A 19,685-nucleotide genomic window follows, 5' to 3' on the forward strand; every position below is an offset into this window, starting at 1 on the left:
CCTCTTCCACTTCTGAGCAGTCCCCACACCTCAGGCTTCCACAATCCAACTCCCTGCTCTCTGCCAGCTTCCCTCTCCTAGAGATGTAGCTATCACCCCAATCCTGTCTGCCCCTCACAATCCTACCATATCCCTCTCTGCCTCCCTCCAAGCCTCTGGCCCAACATCACTCTCCTACCTAAACCCTCCAAGGCTTTCCCTAAAATGCCTCATGTGATCTGGCCCTGCTTACCTCCTGGATCAGGCTCTCTCTAAGTCACCACACCCTTCCCAGGAAGGTAGCCTATCCTGGGACTTTCAGGGGCCCCTTAGGGACACAGAACCTGTTATGATGGGACAAGGGCTGAGGGGATTCTCATCCATCAGCCTTGGGATAAACACGAATGAAATTTTCAAAGACCTCAAAGGTCTAGCTGGCCAATGAGGGCATTTCTGGCCCCGTGGCTGACAAAAGAGATTTGTAGCTCTCTGCTAGCTGTCACAAGCCAGAGCTGTGAGTGCCCTCCCAAGGGTCCGGGACAGGTGGCTACCTGGTTGGCATGAAAGGCGCTGAGCCAGCGCTCGATGTGGGTGGCGTACCAGCCGGGGACCAGGCAGCGGTTCTGGAGGGCACGCAGCTTCAAGGACGCGTCGGGCCCAGCCGTGATCACCTCGTGAAAGGTGTACTTCAGGGCCACTGGGTCATCGTGTGCGCGCTGGTGCTACGGGGAAGGGACAGGACGGTCAGTACACCACATGGAAGGCACAAAGGTCTTGAGGCCGCAGCTGTGAAATGGCCAGAAGACCCAGGACTGGAGCCCTCAGTTCAAGACCCGGATCTGCCTCTCATCCTCTTTGACTTCAGAGAGTCACGGTCCCTGAGTGCTTGAGTTTTTCCATCTTTGCAAGATGGGAGTTGGATCGGATCAGAGTTTCCAAATGTGGGTCATCCACTCACTGCCTCTCCTATTTCTGCCACCCCCACAAGCCACCTGTGTTGCCAATGTCAATGTACTTTGATTTATATTGACTCATCTCTCTTATTCACATAAAACTTATTTCAAAATCAAACTCACTATCGCCTCCATAAACAGAAAACCAGAATCAGTTGTCACATAAAGAAGGTAACCATTCATAAATACAATAAAAATAAAACAATGTTCTCAAATGCCAGCCAGACATCAATGTCTGCTCTAGGTCCTGAGCTCACAGCTTGTACTCTTTTCGTTGAAAGTAGAGCTTAGCAACATTAGAAAGGACTTAAGAGCCTTTTACACTAAAGTGAGAATTTGTCCTTTATGGATTAACTCTTTGTGTCCCCTCCCCAAAATTCATATGCTGAAGCCCTAACCCATAATATGATGGTATTTGGAGGTGGGGCCTGGGAGATAATCAGAGGTAGCTGAGGTCATGATGGTGGGGCCACCATGATGAGGTCAGTGCCCTTACAAGAAGTGACACCAGAAGGCACCTGGGTGGCTCAGCGGTTGAGCGTCTGCCTTTGGCTCAGGGCATGATCCCGGGGTCCTGGGATCGAGTCCCACATGGGCTCCCTGCATGGAGCCTGCTTCTCCCTCTGCCTGTGCCTCTGCCTCTCTCTGTGTCTCTCTCATGAATAAATAAAGTATTTAAAAAAAGAAGTGACACCAGAGAGAGCGGGTGCTCTCCCTCTCTCATGCTTGCATTCTCTCTCCCTTTCCCTCTCCCTCTCTACCTTGTGAGGACACAGTGAGAAGGCAACTGTTTAAAAGTCAGGAAGAGGGATCCCTGGGTGGCGCAGCGGTTTGGCGCCTGCCTTTGGCCCAGGGCGCGATCCTGGAGACCCAGATCGAATCCCACATCGGGCTCCCGGTGCATGGAGCCTGCTTCTCCCTCTGCCTGTTGTGTCTCTGCCTCTCTCTCTCTCTGTATGACTATCATAAATAAATAAATAAATGTTTAAAAAAAAAAAAAAAGTCAGGAAGAGCCATGTCACCAGGAACCAAATCCGCTGGCACCCTGATCCTGTACTTCTAGCCTCCGGAACTGTAAGAAATAAACCTCTTGTTTAAGCCCCCAGTCCATACTGTTATGGCCGTCCAAACAGACTAAGACAGGACAAGAAAAGAGCCAGAAAGGGGCAAATGCCATGTTTGAAGCACCTACAATAATGCCACAGGCCCTTGGCATCCAGAGACCAGGAGCCTGCCCAGCAGGGGTCACTCTTGAGCCTCCACGCTCACACACAGCTCAGGGTGGGCAGTGAGAGAAGAGAGCAAGTAGGGTCTGTACCCGGCCCCCTGCCGGCACTGTGGACAGCAGTGAGGCTCCGGAGAAGAAGTGACAGGCTCAGAGGGTGGCAGGGAGGTGCTGAAAGTGGCCATACTGAGGAGGTCTTCCCCCTATACCCTGGCACTGGATCATAAACCCAGGAAGATTGGCAGGCAGGGTAGGAAACCCCCAGAAGGCCTGAGCCTAGGATTTTCCATAAGCCTAGTAGAATGGTGCTCAGATGAAATTAAGTCAGGTCATTGAAGTTAAAGAAACTTCTAGTTCTTACATAGTCAAGTAGGAGTTAGGAGTCATACCCTCTCTAGCACAGACAAGAGTCAGGTAACTTCTTTATCTGATCAGGTGTTTGCATCCTCTACTATAAATGGGGAGTCCTATGCCTTATCCTTCTCTGAATCCCTACCCTCACCCCACCCAGAATCTAGCAAGGAGGCCAGTTAGTATGATCACTGTTCACCAAATCTCACTTTCATCAAGGTAGAACGAGCTTCCACCTCTTGTTGGTGTCAGAATCAGAGGCGGAACCCCCAGTGAAGCTGGCAGGGTAAGTAGGTAACTGTAGGCTGGGATGCAACGTGGATTTCCACCTGTCTCCTCCACTAGGCTAGAAGCACTGTGGAGGTAGGACTCTGGTCTTACCCACCACCCCATTCCAGAAGCCTAGCTTAGGGCTGATCCACAGTAGGTGCTTAGTAAACACCTGCTGAATGAACACATGAGTAACTGAGTTGTGGACAGAGCCCCATGCCCCTACCCAGGGCTCCGCCCCAGCCCCGGCTCACCTGGTACCAGGAATAGGCCCGGTCCGCTGGGTTGATGAGGATGGTCAGGACCTTGGCCTTGGGTAACAGAGCAGCTGCCCGCCGGGGCGCCACTTCCGAATCAAAGTAGTTGGCGCTTTTCTCAAAGTAAAAGTCGGAGGTGGTGTTGGAGGGGATAGGAAAGAACTCCATGTACCTGCAGGAAGCCCAGAGAGAAGAGCTCACAGGCAAGACTCATGAGAAGGGGGCCCGAGGAACGCATCATGAGAGGGTGAGGGTCGGTGGAGGTAGCATTTCAGAAAGCAAGCAGGGCACATTAATCCCAAGGACCTGCTTCAGGCAGGGATTCTAGATGGATGACCACTTTTTCGAATCCAACGCTTTTCAGGGGGTACTTTGGAGTCAGGAGGATGTGAAGACTTATAGAAGTGATATGAGTTGTAAAAATATGGGATGGGGTCGGTGTGGAGTGTCTTTGAATCCTAAACCAGATGTTCCCAGTTAAAGTGATAGGGCCTCAACTCACTGCCTCTAGGGGGAGAACTGGGACACCTCTGACCCCAGGAAGAGCCAGCATGGACCTGAGGGGTGCCCTGTCTTGCCTCTAGAGTACAGGATTTCTTTCCTGATCTAGGATGGCGCTTTCAACACTGTCACTGTGGACCAGGAGACGGGGGTGGGGGTGTGGGGGAATAGGGTGTGTGGGTGTGTCACTTTCGGCCAGCCACATTTCTCCACTGGCCTCATGTGGATCAGCCTGACGGTTTTCCAGATGAGCCTCCCATATCCCACCCAGAGTGACTTCCACACCAATCCTTTGGCTCATTTCGGAAAGCTAAATGAACACTCCAGAGCCTCCCAGGGGCACCTACTCATGCAAAATAGTGGTACAACTTCAGGGGTTCATGGAAGCCAAAGGCTGCTGGCCCACCTTAGGTAAGGGTGTAGGATCCCTACTATATCCAGGGAGACAGGGCTACTCTAGGGAGGTACCAGGAACCCCTTTATCGGAACCACCTTGGGGCTTCGGAGATTCCTCACCCCACTCTACACCTATCTACAAAATCAAAATCTCGGGAATGGAGCTGAGGAATTGTTCGCTCTCTCCTATGTCTGAATTTTCTTATTTATTATTCTTTAAAATTCCAGCTAATTAACATATGGTGTTACATTAGTTTCAGGTGTATTTCTGAATTTTCTTTATGAAATAGCATCTGTATGCCCACAGTCCATTGTTTGTGATACCTAAATTGAGAAAGCTCTAAAAACAGAAGCTTTCCCCCTCAAGTTTATAGCAAAGCCATTTGGCAGCAAAACTTGATGTATTAATCTTAGTGGAAGGATTCACAGACTTTTCTATAGACATATTAGCGCATGTACTTGCTAGTGGGGCACCTGCTAATGGGGTGCTGCTGGAAGTGTTGCTAAATGTATAGTGTCCTAGCATACTACCTCCCTAAAATCTGAGAGACGGTGACTTCCAGTGATACACCTGGCTACACTGGTTTTAGACAAGAGATAGACATATTAGAGATACAGACAGGTAGGCATCTAGGTAGGCAGATGATAGATAAATGAGAGAAAAAAATGATAGAAAAATACAAACAAACAGAAGAATGCCCATAATCTCTCTAATCTCTCTACCCAGGTAAACTACTGACATGAAAATAATAAAGAAGAGTAATACACGTATAGGCTAAAAAGAGGTGAATAGTAGAGAAAGATGCAAATTGAAATAAGTGGAGTGTAAAACTGTCCCCATGAAGCCGCCCCTCCATATCCTTGGGTGACAGGCTCTGGGGGGGAAGCTGCAATTTCCACCACCTCCTCTGGCAACTCCTCAAAGGCTAGTAAGCCGCCTCTGAAGGACTCACAAGAACACCTCCTGCTCCGTGGTCAGACAAAGTTCAGCCAGCTCTCAGGGTGAGAACACTTGGATCTTAGCCCCTGCTCTGTCCCCAACTCTGTCCCCAATTTTGGGCAAGTCCCTAGCCTCCTCTGGGACTCAGACTATTTTCCTGCAAGCAAGGGATGGGCTGGCTTTCACTTCCAGCAGTCTTTGACCCCAGGAGGTGATGAAAAAGGGCAAAGGGCTTCCTCATCAAATGTCCCGCCTGTGACAAGGCTCCAACATCATGACTCAAGGGTCACTGAGCTTTGTCCCTGTTTACAGGAACTTTAGCTGTGTGAGAGTAAGTGCCAGCTGCTTCCTGCTGTGTCCACAGAAGACCTTCTCCAGGGCAGACTCCATGACAGCCTTCCCATCCAGCTCTGGTCAGAAAGGGCCACTCACCAGTCGATGCCTTTGTGATAGTTGTGGCCATTAAAAAACTGGATCTCCTCAAAGGTCTCTGAGCTGGGGTAGTTGCTGCTGAGGTCCGGGTGCATGCCCAGGAACAGGTAGAGGGCCGTGGTGCCTGCAAGGATGGAAGGCAGCTGATGGAAGGCAGATGGAAGGCCCAGCCCAGAACACAAAGATGGGAGTCTGAGATCCTGGGTTCTGTGTCCAGCTCTCCATGACTCACTGGGAGATCCTGGGAAAGTCCATTGCCTTCTCTGGGGCTTAGTTTCTTCATCTATATAACCAAAGAATTTTACGAAAGCCAGGACAGCAAATACGGGGCATGGGTGTGGGCACCTCCCACTCCTGGCTCCATTGTAGACATCACTAATCAATCATGGCATTTCTAAACACTACACAAGAAATTGGCCTCAGAATCCTTCCCAGCCCTGTACTCTAGAAGCCATGCCCAGTTCATTAGTATCATCTCATAATCTCAGAACTAGATGGTTTCCAGGTCTGGGCCTCTGTCCTCTGATATGTGGGAGGAGCTCAGGGAAAAGGTTGCCCCAGACCCTGCAGTCTGTGGATGTGAAATTCGTGAAGAGCTAAGAGATTTGGCTCAATTGCCTTCTCTTCTGGGCATCCTTCCCTTACCTACACTTTCTGCCTTACTCGACAGTATAGAACCTACCCCCTCCTTTAGAGAATTGATTCCTTTCCTGTGTGTGAGTCTATGGTTTGTATGGCATAATGAGATGTCTTGGAAGAGAAGGAGACTATAGAGTTTAGTTTCCTTAAGAGTATAAGGTTTGGGGGTCAGAGAGATAAGGGTTCAAGACTCAGATCTGTCATTTTCTAACTGAATGTGTCAGGGGAGGTCACTTAACTTCTCTGAGCCTCAAGTTTTCTATCTGTAAAATGGGATTACGCAGTCATGCTTTACAGCGTGTCTAGACAGCAAATACTTAGCAACCATATCACCACTCCTCCCTCTTGCACCTCTGGCAGACATGACTAATTGATTACAGTCCTCTTTGCACTGAACCAGTTTTGCCTGGCACTGCTCAAATGTGCAGAACAGCTGATCTGGGCTTCTTTGCCTAGACTCAGAGACTCCCAAGAAGAGAACTCCCTAAGGTTGTGGTTCAGGACAGACAGGGATATTCTACACCCACCTCCACCCCCTCCCCATTTCCATACTGATAGGCAGTTCATGTTCATCCCAACTTCACTCTCACTTCCTGGGGAAAAGGGGGTAGATTGTTGGGGAGTAGAACCAGGGCAAGGTGGTCCCCAAAATTCTATGGCTGAGACAGCAGGCAGTGGGGGATGCTGGCCAAGAGCAAAGAGACTTGCCTGTTTTCTGGGGGCCAATGATGAGGAGCTTTGGGAAGCGGTCACATGTCTTCTCCTTGGACCAGATGTCTTTGTGGCGTTTGTCCTCACAGGGGTCCTAAAACAATAGTGGAAGGAATGTTGGGGGAACGGGCAAACCCAATGAATGGATTCTCATTGCACATGGATACATGGTTCTTACAGTGCTACCAGGTGGAATAACTACATGTGTCCTTGACATATCCCCACCTCAGGACACTGAGCTGCCAGCAAGCAGGGACCACTTCTGGTTAGTCCCAGAAAAATACTCAGTCCAGTGCTTAGCACATAACAGAAGCTCATGGGCCCTTGTTGAGTTTAACTGGATAAGCTGGTGTCTGGACCAGGGGTCAGCACACTTTTTCTGTATAGTTCAGTCAATCTTTTGGTAAGTGCTTAGTAACTACTTGAGGCTGGGGTACTATCGGGTCTCTGTTACAACTACTCAATTCTGTTGTTGCAGCATGAAGGCAGCCATAAACAGTACATACAAGAATGAGTGTGGATGGGTTTCAATAAAACTTTATTGACAGAAACCGATTACAGGCCAGATTTGGCCCATGAGCCATGGTTTATGGACTCCTGGTCTGAAGCATGAGACTGTTTCAATTCCAGCTTTGCTTCAGTTTCCAGATTTTGACAGCCTCCAGGGGAGACTTCTTCAAGAACTGCCTGCCAAAACCCTCCCATCAGCCCCCTTTCCATGGTACAGAGCCTACTAGTGTGAGAAGGGACAAAAAGGATGATCTAAGAGTCTAACCGGGCCATACAGTTGCTTTCACCTGCACTTGATCTATACTATGTTCACATATAGTTCTGTAGTCCTTTTTCAGGTATGTGTGAGTGTGCATGCACGTGGGTCTGTGTGGGAAGTGTATACATACCTGTGTGTATGAGAACAAGTGAGTGTGCCCATGCTGGTGAGCAAGTGCGCACCTGAGTTTACGCTCAAGAGAGAGCACGAGGGGGTAAGGCCCGAGCCCATATCTAGCATGTGTGCCTGCGAGTGGTGGGCATTCCATCTCTGCAACAAGACACCCGGCCCACCACCCCACCCACCCACCTGCCAGAGCGGGTCTTTCTCCTCGGAGAAGATCTGGAAGTACTTCTGGGCCAGCTGCACTGGGGGCAGCGTCTGCAGCCGGAGGTTGGTCCAGGAGTGCAGGAAGCGCACCAGGTGCTTGAAGGTATACAGGCCCAGGCGGTCATTCCCATAGTTAGACAGGTGTGTCATGAAGATGCTGATCTGCTCCAGGGGAGGGGAGGTGGGGGGACAGGGCTGGTCAGCATCTGGAGGTCACAGCCCCACCCCACTTTTGACTCTTCTAGTCTTGCTGCAGCTTACAGAGTCACTCTATGACCAGTCCAAGGTTCACTAGGGCCGTTAACAAACTCGCTGTGTGACCTTGGCCAAGGCACAGCCTGGTGAACCCAGGGGCTGACGGACCACCGACTATCACAACCCTGAAATAGGAAGCTGACCTACTGTGCAGTCATTTTGTTGTTCTTTTGTATTTTTTGGTGGGGTGTTCATGGAAGACAGGAGTACTCAGTTATCACATAAAGCTGAATAACATTACCACTTGGTATCTACTTAATACTATTAAAGCATGAATCATTATTTCCATTTCACAAATAAGGAAAGAGAGAGCCAGAAAGCTCAAATGAATAGTTTAAAAAATATATATTATATATATACATATATATATATGTTTACAGATTGATGATTCACCGTGTATATGAGTATATAACAACCATATATTTATACACATACACAAAGACTGGAAAGAGAACACAGACAAAAATGCTCACACTATTGCATTGAAGTATGAGATTCTGAAAGGAAAAAGAAAAGACAACTCAGATTCTTTTCCCAAGGTCACGCAGCAGAGCAGGGCCACAGCCAGGGGTGCAGAGTGGGTTTCCTGACTCCCAGCCCTCATACCTGCTGCCACCCCTTCTCCCTGGGCCCAGGAAAGCCAGCCTCGGCCACAGACAGCTGTCCAGCACCAGCCCCTCACCACCAGCCAAGGGCTATGGAGCACTCACAGGATTGAGGAGCACGGTGAGGAAGAGCTCGCCCCCATTGATGATCTTGTCCAGCTCACTGGAGCCACCAGGGTACTCATTGTAGAAGATGGTGTGTGTGAAGAGGCCACATGTCTGCCGCGGGAGGACCTGGGGATGGGGCAGGAGAGAGCTGTGGCATCTCCAGCCATGGGTGGAGGTAGAAGACCCTTCCTCAGGAGAAGGGCCAGGGTACCTCCTCAGAAAGGCAGCCTCTTGTGTGACTACACAGCCCCCACTCTTGGGGGTCTTCTCCCCCATAGACCTCCTGCAGCCTGCGACATCCCCTCAAGTGAGCTCACGGCCCTTGCCAGTTTACATACTTCAACACTATTCTCTGTAACAAAGTGAGCAGGCCCAAAAGTCACAGAGATAGGCAAGCGAGAATGTTTGCCCAGTGAGGGTCCCTGACCTTCTGCAAAGCAGTCCTCCCAGTCACACTTGCAACCCCCTCACAGCGTTAGAACCTGCCTGGGAACGCTCCCAGTCACACACTGGTTTAACTGTTGATTCTCTGTCTCCTCTCATAAAACTGCCCTCCGAGAGAGCAGGGAACTTGCTTGTCTGGTCACCACACCTCATCCCCAGAGAAAATATGAATGCCTGATATTGAGGAGGCCAGTGGAAGGAGGGATGCATGGATGGATGGATGGACAGACACGTGGATAGATGGACAGATGAGAGCATAAATCTGGCCTTCCCACACATATCCCATCTGGACTGTCGACAGTTCATCCTTCTGGTGGCTTAGGCCAACCCTGGCGTCATCCTGACTCATCTCTCTCCCCCACACCCCACCTCCACCTCACCACAGATCCACCTCACCAGCAGATCCTGTTGGTCCAACCTTCTAAATAAGTCCAGAATCTGATCACATCCCAACATTACACCCTCATGGAGCCACCACTCTCTCATCTGGAAGACTGAAGTGGCCTCCCAACTGGTCTCCCTGCTTCCCACTTTGTCCCCTCCAGCCATACTGACCTCCTAGTTGGTCCTCAACACACAGGCTACCTCAGAGCCTTTGCACTTGTTTTCTCTGCCTTCAATACTTTTCTTCACATAGCAGCGTGGTTCATTCCTAAGAAGGCCCTGCCTAATCACCTTATCTATCTACCATCTATCTATTTATTTTTAAAGATTTTATTTATTCATGAGAGACACAGAGAGAGGCAGAGACATAGGCAGAGGGAAAAGCAGGCTCCCTGCAGAGCCCGATGCGGAACTCAATCCCAGGACCCCGGGATCACAACCTGAGCCAAAGGCAGACGCTCAATCACTGAGCCACCCAGGTGCCCTCTAATCACTTTATTTAAAATAGCTTCTGCTCTCCTCTGGCACTCCCTACCTCCCTTCCCTGCTTGACTCTTCTCCATGGCCCCATCATCACACCATCTGACCATGCATTACATATGCCACACTTTTATGAGCACACTGTCTGCCTCTTGCCACTAGAATGTCAGGTCTACAAGGGCAGGGACTTCTGTTGGTTCTGTACACTTCTGTATCCCCACTGCTTAGAAAAGGGTCAGACACACAGTAGAAGCTCATTAAAAATGTTTAAACAAGCAAATGAACGAGACAGAGGCCTGTTCCCAGAGGCCCTTTTAAAAAGGATCAGCCCCTGATCCCCCATCATGAAAGCTAAAAAGGAGCTCATGAAAGGGCCAGATCAGCAGCCCACCTTCCCTGGAATGGGGAGAGCCTGGATGCCGGACAGGGGCAGCAGAGCCTGGCCTGAAACCCCTAACCCATCCACCAAAACCCTGCTTCCCCAGACAGCGTGCGCACCTGTGCCTCTCGGGGGCCCACTCACCATGATGCCGTTGTGGATAAAGCCACGGCGGTAGCGGGCTGGCTTCAGGTGGGGGTACTCCTCTGTGCTGGTCACGCGGATGCTCCACACCTGCTTCCAGGCCTCGTACAGCTGTACATGCACAGGGTACACCCCCGAATGGTGGGGCGCCACCGCATAGCCCATGTCTGTGGGGATGCCGTGCTCCTGGGGAGAGGAAGCCAGGGTTGGGTGAGTATGCGGGTCCTCCCCCACTGGCTCTTGTTTCCACTTTGTAGAATGGGAGAGAAATCAGAGGCTAGACTGCCCTGGTGCTACAGATGAAAGCTGAGGCGAGGGGAGGGAAAGGAGCCCCCCGATCGGAGGGAGGGCCTGACCTGACCGAGCTGGGGGGCTCTTGGCCCTCAGCACCGCCTGTGGCCATGCCCTCCAGCACCCAGTCGTGAGGGGCCAGGACAGGGGCTTTCCCTGCCTTTCTTGGCCTCTGATTGGCTGGTGGGCCCAGGCTGAGCCCGTACTGGGGCCTCCTTCCCTCTTCTCTGAGTACCAGCTGCAGCTTTCCTGAGCCTGCCACTCCCGCCCGGGCCGGGAGACAGAGCCTGGCTGGACCTCCTCCCAGCTGGCGTGGTCTTCCCTGAGCTTCAATTTCTTATCTAAAAGTGAGAATATCAACAACCACCTCTTGGGGTCTCTGCGAGGCTTCAGAGAGACAGTGGCTATAGAGATGTCAACAAAATGCTGTCAGACGGAACTGCAAAAGCAGCGAGAGGCCAGCAGTCCGGAACCCCCAGCCCAGCCCCTGGCCCACCCAGCTCTGCCCTGTAGAGAATCTTACTCACGACAGCGAACTTCTTGTTCAGGGCCATCTGCTCGGCCAACACCGACTGGTTGTGGAAAAGGTGGGGCTGCATGTGGCTCCACATGTGGGGGAACCACCAGAACTCCTTCACATACGACAGCAGCAGATCATCCCCGGCGTCCTCAGCATCAGTACCTGCAACCAGAGCACCACAGGCAGCTCAGCCCAGCCCACCCGCCGGGAGGCTCTCCAGCCTGAGCTGGCGCCCGGGGACCAGAGCACTGCTAGGGAGGGGTACCTGAACTACAGCATGGGAGCAGCGTCTGGTCCAGGGCCCTGCGTTCTGGTCTAGAGTATGGCCTTCACTCAACGGGTGACTTTGGCCAAGTTGCTCTCTTCTCTGGGCCCTGGGGACCCATGCATGCCATCCATGGTTCAAAGACAACAATCCCAGAGGTTTCTCCCAACTCTCACATGCCTTCTCTAATACTATTCCTGCTTTCCTATTGGGCCATTTGCCATTTGTCTTTTACTTCACAATCTGAGCAGCTCTTTGTGTATATATATATGGGATGTCTGATCCTGTCTCATACTGTGACTAACACTACCTCTGATAGGCTGAGGGCCGAGAATGTGAAAAATGTATACAGATGACCCAGTATTGGTCCTATTTGGCTTTGGTGCCATGTTGTACCCTTTCTCCCCACAACTGCAGAGTATTAGGGTTTTTCCCAGAACTCAAGAGAGGCTTTCCACACTGTGACCCAAACAGAAGGCAGCTACAGGGAACATTTCCTATAGATGACGACTCAGGGGTCTTTCCCTCTTGCTCCGTCCAGAAGGGCAGCATGTGAGGAACTTGGGAGAGCCTAAAACAGGAGGGAAGGCAATGAACCAGGCAACCTACACCCTCAACATTGACCCTTAAGGCTTGAAAGTGAAATGGCAATGGCCATCTCTGGGGCAGGAACAATTATAGGGCATTCTCTGATTCTATGCTACATATTTCTGCAATGCTCTTCAAATCCAATCAATTACTTTTTAAAGCAGACGTAGGACAAATAATTTTAAAAGACAGTGGAGAGGGGGCGACAAAAGGATGCCCCCAAAAGACAGCACAGTCCAGGGCACCTGAGTGGCTCAGATGGTTAAGTGTCTGCTGTCTCCCAGGGTACTGGGATCGAGTTCTGCATCGGGATCCCAGCTCCATGGGGAGCCTGCTTCTCCCTCTCCCTCTGCCTGCTACTCCCCCTGCTTGTGCACTCTCCCTCTGTCAAATATATAAATGGAATCTTTTAGAAAAATACAAGTAAATAAAAAACAAAACAAAACAAAAAACCCCAAAAGACAGTACTGGCTGAAGGACAGGGAGGGATGAGTGAGGGCTGTTGTTGCATTACTGCTGCCCTGAAATGCCCTCTGCCTGGGGCCGTGACTGCTCTGTGGGCTCTGGATCAGGGACAGGCCACCTGGGTCAATGTGGCCCTAATGTGGGTCCATCAGCCCACCTGCTGCCCCTGTGGCACAGCACTCCAAGGATCCAGCTGCTGAGGGCCCCTGGAAGTTGCTCGTGGGGTCAGAGCCAGGCCCACTTACCTGTGTGGAAGAATTTCCCTGAGTAGCCCAGGTTGAAGGTAAAGTTTGGGATGTGTGTGCGTAGTTCATTCTGCGTATCAAACAGGGCCTAGGAGAGGCAGAGGAGGAGGAAGTGGGTGAGGCGGAAGCCAGGAGCTCCCTGTTCTTCCCACTGAAGGCCCAGAAAGATCCTATTGTTGCAAGACCACCTGCAAGGTTTGTTGGGCCCCACAAAAAATAAAAATGTGGGCGCTGGCTCCAAAACTATTTAAATGTCAAGAAGCCCATGGCAGAGCGCTAATCTCGTGCAGGCCCCTTCTGAGTGCAGGGTCCCACATCCAGGAAGCCAGCCCTGGGCTGCCACCTGCACCAGGTCCCTGGCCAGAGAAGACCTGGCTCCAGCCGGCTCTGCTATGCACCCTCCGGAAAGCTTTGTGACTGCCTGAGGCCTCAGTTTCCCCAAGTATGAAATGCAGATGGTAATTTCTCTCCGGGTACTTGAACAAGACCCTGCGTGTCAAACTGCCCGACATTTTGGTAAGTAATGTGAAATGGTGGCATGGCTGGGTGCGTGGTCACGGCCACTGTGAGCCTTGTATCTAAGTCTGGCAAACATGGAGGGTCTCTCCCAGTGAGTACAAGGCTGATGTCCCAGGATCATGATTTTTCCAGAGACGTACTGCGAACCCAGCCACGCAATGTCCCCGTGCATGGCACAGGCCATGCTGGGCAAGCCAAAGAAGGGATGTGGACGCTTGTAGAACAAACACACACTTGTACTCTGGAGTCAGGACTCCAAAAGTTCCCACCCTGCACACAATGCACAAGGCTGCCAAGAAACCTGCAAGAAGAGCCAGCGTCAGACTCTAAGTCTGCAAATAGAAAGTCCTGGCCTTCCTGGGGCCACCATCAGCATCTTACCAAGGCCATGCACTACCTAACAGACAGGCATGCTCTAGCTGTGTGGCCTTGGGCATGTTACATCACCTCTCTGAGCCTTAGTGCCTTCCTCTGTAAAATGGGACTTGCAATGGTGCTCACCTCATGGGGCTGCTGAGGATCAGCCGAGGCAATACAGAGAGGGCTAAGCATAGAGCTTGGATTTGCCAGCCCTGAAAAAGCACCTGCTGCCCCTATGGCCTAAACTGCAGTGCAAGACAGTACTGTACAAGTTAAGGAGGTGACATTCATGTCCCTGAAAGAAAGGCTTAGTTGCAGCCTGTGCTTGGGATTAAGGGACAGGGGAGAGAGAAAAATCTCTTCCCTTTCAGACCCACAAGGATGTTTAAGGTGAATGGGACCCTGGCTGGAGGAGCACCTGGCAGTCTACCCTGAGCCGAGCATACGGAAGAGGGTGTCGCTGTTAGTATTCTTCTACAGAGATAGCTCCAAACTGCTCTCATCCCTCTCACTGTAAAAGCGAGGAAAAGAAGAACTAAGCAGGGCAACCTCAGGCCCCAAGAGGGACACAGTGAGCCTGGTAGCCTGGTTTCCTTGTGGGATCAACCCTGAACCAGTATCAAGGACTCGCTGGACAGGCAGCAAACACTGAGGTTACAGCAGGAGAGAATGGGAAGCACACCCATTAGTAGAAGTAGAAAACAGAGCAATTTGCTTTGTTAGACGTGGGCTATGGCATCGCATGAAGCATCAGGAACTGGAGAGCCTCCACAAGGAACAGTCTTAACACTCAACAGGACGGCCCTCGGCCCTCAAGGAAGCGAAATCTCAAGTAGCAAACACAACGTGTAAAGCAGATCAAAGCGACACTCCCCTGTCCCACAAGATGGAAGGTGGGAGGACTCAAAGCCTGGCCCCGGGGTGGGGTGGGGAGGAACAGCCTGAAAGCTTCCCATCTGCCCCTCTTGTCAGTTCACCACTGAGGTTCAGACATGGGAAGGGATGTGGCCAAGAGTTCCAGTTAATTAAGGGTCAAATTGATCTTGACTCTCCAGACAGCGCCTGCTCCCCAACACCACCTGCCACACTCTTCTCCTCTGGAGGTGCGTTCACTCCTGCCCCAGGCAGGAGGACTAATGCTCCCATGGCCTTCCTCCTGGGCTCTGGGGCGAACCCCAACAGTGACTTCAGGAGGACATGGGACACAGTACCCACAACCAGATTCACTTGGGAGGAAAGCCCTCCTCTTAGAAGTCTCTTTTGCAATCCTAACATCAAAGAGGAGTCGGTGTTAATATGTCCTAACGCTTGCTAATCTCCTAAGGGAGGACAGGGTCAACAGGCAGCAGTATCTCTACAGAATTTAATCCCTTGGTTTTGTTTTCCTTGGATCTACTGTGGTCCTTGCCCTCTATTTGTGGCAACCAGTACTGATTTCCCCCACACACACCCCCTCCCGCATACGCTAGTTATGTCTTTTTCTTTGCAAAGAACTTTGCAGTAAAATAAGAGACTAGATGAAAACTGCATTTTAAAGCCGACTTAATGGTCTTAATTTGTAGGCTTCTCTTTAGTAGTGCTGCATGCGTGTAAAATTTCGTGGTCTGCAAAATGCTTTTACATGCAGTTTAGTTTGGTAAACACTTTTTTAAATAAACACATGCACTCCACTATTTATATAGACCTCAGTGAAAATATGTCCGTGTATGATTCAAGCTCTAATTCTTGTTTCAAAAGTTCTGTGGGAGCTCTGGAACTGACATAAACATTTTCAAGAGTGAAAAATCACCTCTGGATTAAAAGGCAGATAAGCAACCCTGCATAGCTTCAGTGACCGGGTCTCTCCCTCTGCGTGTACATTTCTGAGCTTCACCTGGCAGATGCAAAATTCTTCTATATTCAGTACTTCTATGTAATGTCTAGTGACACTTTTGTCTAGTCAAACAGTTACTAAAACTGCCTGGCCGAGGAAATGGGATGGGGGTGCTCACAGCACTGGGGAGAGGCAGACAGGGAAGCCACGATGGGGCATCCCCAGGGTCGAAGGCTGTCAGGCACCCCCCACCCCAACCTGTCTGGCACCCCCTCCCCTGGCCATACCTTCACATCCTCCACCTTCATGCGCGTGCCCTCCTTGCCCACAAAGATGTCATCGATGTCCACCAGGATGTAGCGGTCCAAAGGCAGCGAGAGGCGCTTGCCCGTCAGGAAGGCCACAGCGTCGACAAAGACCAGCTTGTGCAGCCAGAAGTTGAGGTTGTTGCCAAAGAGCACACGCTGGATGCCGTCGTGCAGGCCCAGGTCCTGGACCACCGTGGCGTGCAGCGCGGCGTGCAGCCCGGCGTCCGCGCCCAGGTGCGGGATGGACTCGGAGGAGCGCGTCTTGGCCAGCAGCACCGGCTCGTAGGTGGAGTGGTTCGACTGGAACACCGTCCAGTCCTCGCCGGGCAGCACGCCCTTCTCCACCTCGCTGGGCCGCGTCACGTAGAGCAGCGGGGACTTGGGGTTGATGCTGCAGTCTTTCAGGCCCAGGTTGGAGTGCAGGAACAGGGGGAAACCTTTGAGCTGCGCGCTCAGCAGGCTGTTCTCGTTGGCCTGCAGCCAGGGTGGGGAGAAGGGAGCAGAGCTGTCAGATCCAGAAGCCCCGAGGGACCGCAGACCCTCAGGTGGGGACCGCTAACAGTCATGTCAACAGTACTCTCTAACGCTCCCGGAAGCCTTATCGCATCCCGGGCCCCGTGCTAACCCTAACCGCGCTGGTGCAAACCCAGCTCCGCCCGGCACAATAATACATTAGCACCATGTGCTGATCAAAGCCAGAAGCCCAGGTCACCCACCTGGCATGCAGGGGTGCTATTAATACTCACAGTGACCCCACAGCCGAGGTGTCACTGTCATTCCCATCTTACAGATGAGGAAACTAAGGCCCAGAGAGGCTATGTAACTTGCCCAAAATCACACAGAGAAAAGTCTAGCGGTTGTGAGTCCAGACTCCACCGCCAGAATGCCTGGCCTTGGGCAAGTTTTGCAACCTCTCAGTGCCTCCGTTTTGTCTGCTGTAAAATGTACCTCATGGGATGGTAGACGATGATGAGAGTTCATCCGGGCAAAGTGCTCAGGACGGGGCCGGAGGCAGAACCAATTGCTCTTTTGGTCCCCATACCAGTCTCAGGAGGCAATTCCTGTGTTATCCCACTTCATGGGGGAGGAAACTTAGGCTGTCCTCGGTCGGGCAGGGTCAGGAAGAGCCATGCCCCTGGAGATGATCTGCCCCTGGAGCCCACACACCTGGCCACCAGGCTCCCCTGCTGGGCTTTCCCAACCGGCTCTTACCACATCATCCTTTCCTCAGGAGAAATCTTAGGTGGGTGCCAATGCAGAAGACAGCAAAGAGGAGGTGTCTGCTGGGGGTGCAGGACCAAAGCCACTCTGGCCCACAGTGTCCCCAACCCTCCAAATGCACCTAGCACCTAGCCCAGCTCGCTGCACCTCCCTTCTCTTCCCAGGGCCTGGTGCTACCCAGCTCCCTGGGATCTGCAGGCAGTACCCATGGCACTCCCCCCTTGTCGTCTTCCCTAGGCTCATAGCTCCTGCTCCTTCATACCATCCCTCCCCCTCCCAGCCACCTGCTGCTGAATATAGCACAGTTTGTTTTTGTCCCTGTGTCAGCTCCATTCTATTTTCTTGGCCTGACAAACTCCTGTTCATCCTTCAAAACCCAAAGCAAAAACACTCTTCTTTGCACTGACCTCCCTGGAACCAGGTTAGAGCCTCATCTGCAGCACTTATCACCTTGGCCACTGCATTATCTTCTGTTCAGAGTCTCTCTCTCACCAGTCTGCCCTCTTGAGGGCAGGAGTTGTATCGTTTCCACCTTTGGATCCCCGGTGCCCTAAACAGGCTTGATACCCAGTGGGAGCAAACACATGTTTGATGAGCTAACTGGGTTTGTTTTTTCTTTTGACAGGTGGGGGGGGGTGTGGACAGAGGGAGAGAAGAGAGAGGTGAGAGGCTCCATCTCACAACCCTGAGATCATGACCTGAGTTAGAAATCAGGGTTGAATGCTTAACAGATTGAGCCATGAGTTAGCTGGAGTTTTAGAAAGAATAAAAAGGAACAGTTCCCTAGTACCTGGCACCTGACAGATATTCAATACGGGTTTCATTTGTTCATTCCACAGCTATTTACTGTGCCAGGTACTATGTTAAGTGCCAGGGATATAGTAAGGCAATATAGATGTGACTCCTGCCCCCATAACCTTAAAATTAAGCAGAGAAGAGAGGCAGCAATCAAAATCACAGAAATAAATATAAAACTTCAATATGACAGGATGCCTGCATGGCTCAGTGGTTGAGTGTCTGCCCTTGGCTGGGGTCGTGATCCCAGAGTCCTACGATCAAGGTCTGCATTGGGTTCCCCGCAGGGAGCCTGCTTCTCCCTCTGTCTATGGCTCTGCCTCTTCCTCTGTGTCTCTCATGAATAAATAAGATCTTAAAAAAACAAAACTTCAATGTGGCACATGCTACACAGAGCAAGTTCATAGATCCTGAAGAGTCAATAACTGGCCATAGTCAGCTGGCTCAAAGACTTCCTGGAGAAGGGACTTTTGAACTAAGATTTAAAGAATAAGTATCAACTAGGGAAAAGTAGGAGTCCCATTCAAAAAACAGCAAGTCCAAAGGCTCTGAGGAAGGAGGGGGCTCAAGGAATAGCAAGAGGCCAGCGGAGTGACCAAGAAGGAGAGGAGGAGATGAGCCAGAAAGGTCAGGCAGGGCCAGACCTGGGACCCCGGAGGACTGGAGTGGCAGCGGGAAGCCATCAAAGACTCTATCAAAGGGTTTCAAACAGAGGGATGACAGCTTCCAATTTGCATTTTAAAAAGATCCATCTGGCTTCCGTGTGGAGAATGACTGGGGTGGGGCAAAGCAAAGGGGACCAAAGGAGGGCACCAAAGGAGTCTGGAGAGAAAGGTAGGAGAGTTATACCAGGCCATCCAGGAGAGCCGGCCAGGTGAGCACTGCCCAAGGATATTCAGCTGAGGGCCGAGCCACATGCCCCAAGTGGAGCTGCCTCTGCCTAGATGGTGTCTTTTGCTAATATCCACCACGCAGGAGTGCTTGTTTCAAATTCCCACAAAGGCTCTGCAGGGCTCTGGCTTTGTAAAACGCCAGAAAGAACGTGCATTCAATCCTCCACACACCAGTACTTGCCCATGCCCCACCCTCTCCTGAGCCTGAGTGTTAAGACCCAATGCAGAGCGCCAGCCCGAGAGGTCACTCCGCCCGGCCCCAGGGTCCATTGGATCCCAAAACCAGCGCTTGGGCTACGAAGCCAGCACTTGGGCTATGTGGGGGCAGAGCCAGTGGGGTCCGGTGACATTTCAGGCCCTGTCCATCACCTGCTGTGGCCGGGGAGGCCACACTGGACTGTAGGCACTAGGGGATCCTATTTCAAAGCCCCGTTCCTGAGCTGACTGCCAGGTGCTGGCGGTTCAGCCAGCTGCCCAGTGGGGAGACATGAAGGAAGGGAGAAAGCCAAGTTGCTAATCACCCACCCCAGTCGGCAATGGAAGGAGCCAGTTGGGGAAGGGAATGGAGAGTATGCCTCAGCATCCCAGGGACCAACCCCTACAGTGGGCCTCAGCCCACCAGAAAGGAACCCCTCTTGCTCCTCAGCACCAAGGACTCACTCCGGAGACACCAAATCTCCCAATAGATTCATGCAGGCAGAGGGGCCCTGGAGTCAGGAGGTTGGGACAATTGCAGGAACCAGGGTGATCAAGGAAGATCTGCCCCCCGCCCCAAGGACCTCATAGGGGTGCATGTTAGTCAGAGCCACAAGACAGACAAAAGTGACCACCGGCTGTGTTTGCTGAACAT

The 19,685-nt window shown here is 51.7% G+C and overlaps 1 protein-coding gene across 3 annotated transcripts in view; it reads right to left on the bottom strand.

Moving 5' to 3' along the window:
• Positions 1 to 19,685, bottom strand: part of NDST1 (N-deacetylase and N-sulfotransferase 1) — a 60,221-nt gene that overhangs the window by 8,067 nt on the left and 32,469 nt on the right. For all 3 annotated transcript variants that reach the window (XM_072824515.1, XM_072824517.1, XM_072824516.1), the window contains exons 3-12: positions 15,906 to 16,400; positions 12,927 to 13,014; positions 11,371 to 11,525; positions 10,553 to 10,738; positions 8,719 to 8,847; positions 7,733 to 7,915; positions 6,652 to 6,748; positions 5,305 to 5,428; positions 3,033 to 3,207; positions 531 to 701 (exon numbers count right to left, since the gene is read on the bottom strand). In XM_072824515.1, the coding sequence (XP_072680616.1) occupies positions 531 to 701; positions 3,033 to 3,207; positions 5,305 to 5,428; positions 6,652 to 6,748; positions 7,733 to 7,915; positions 8,719 to 8,847; positions 10,553 to 10,738; positions 11,371 to 11,525; positions 12,927 to 13,014; positions 15,906 to 16,400 (1,803 nt within the window). The remainder of the gene's footprint in view (positions 1 to 530; positions 702 to 3,032; positions 3,208 to 5,304; positions 5,429 to 6,651; positions 6,749 to 7,732; positions 7,916 to 8,718; positions 8,848 to 10,552; positions 10,739 to 11,370; positions 11,526 to 12,926; positions 13,015 to 15,905; positions 16,401 to 19,685) is intronic.

The sequence above is a fragment of the Canis lupus genome, chromosome 4 (assembly GCF_048164855.1).
Source record: "Canis lupus baileyi chromosome 4, mCanLup2.hap1, whole genome shotgun sequence".
NCBI classification, from domain to species: domain Eukaryota; kingdom Metazoa; phylum Chordata; class Mammalia; order Carnivora; family Canidae; genus Canis; species Canis lupus.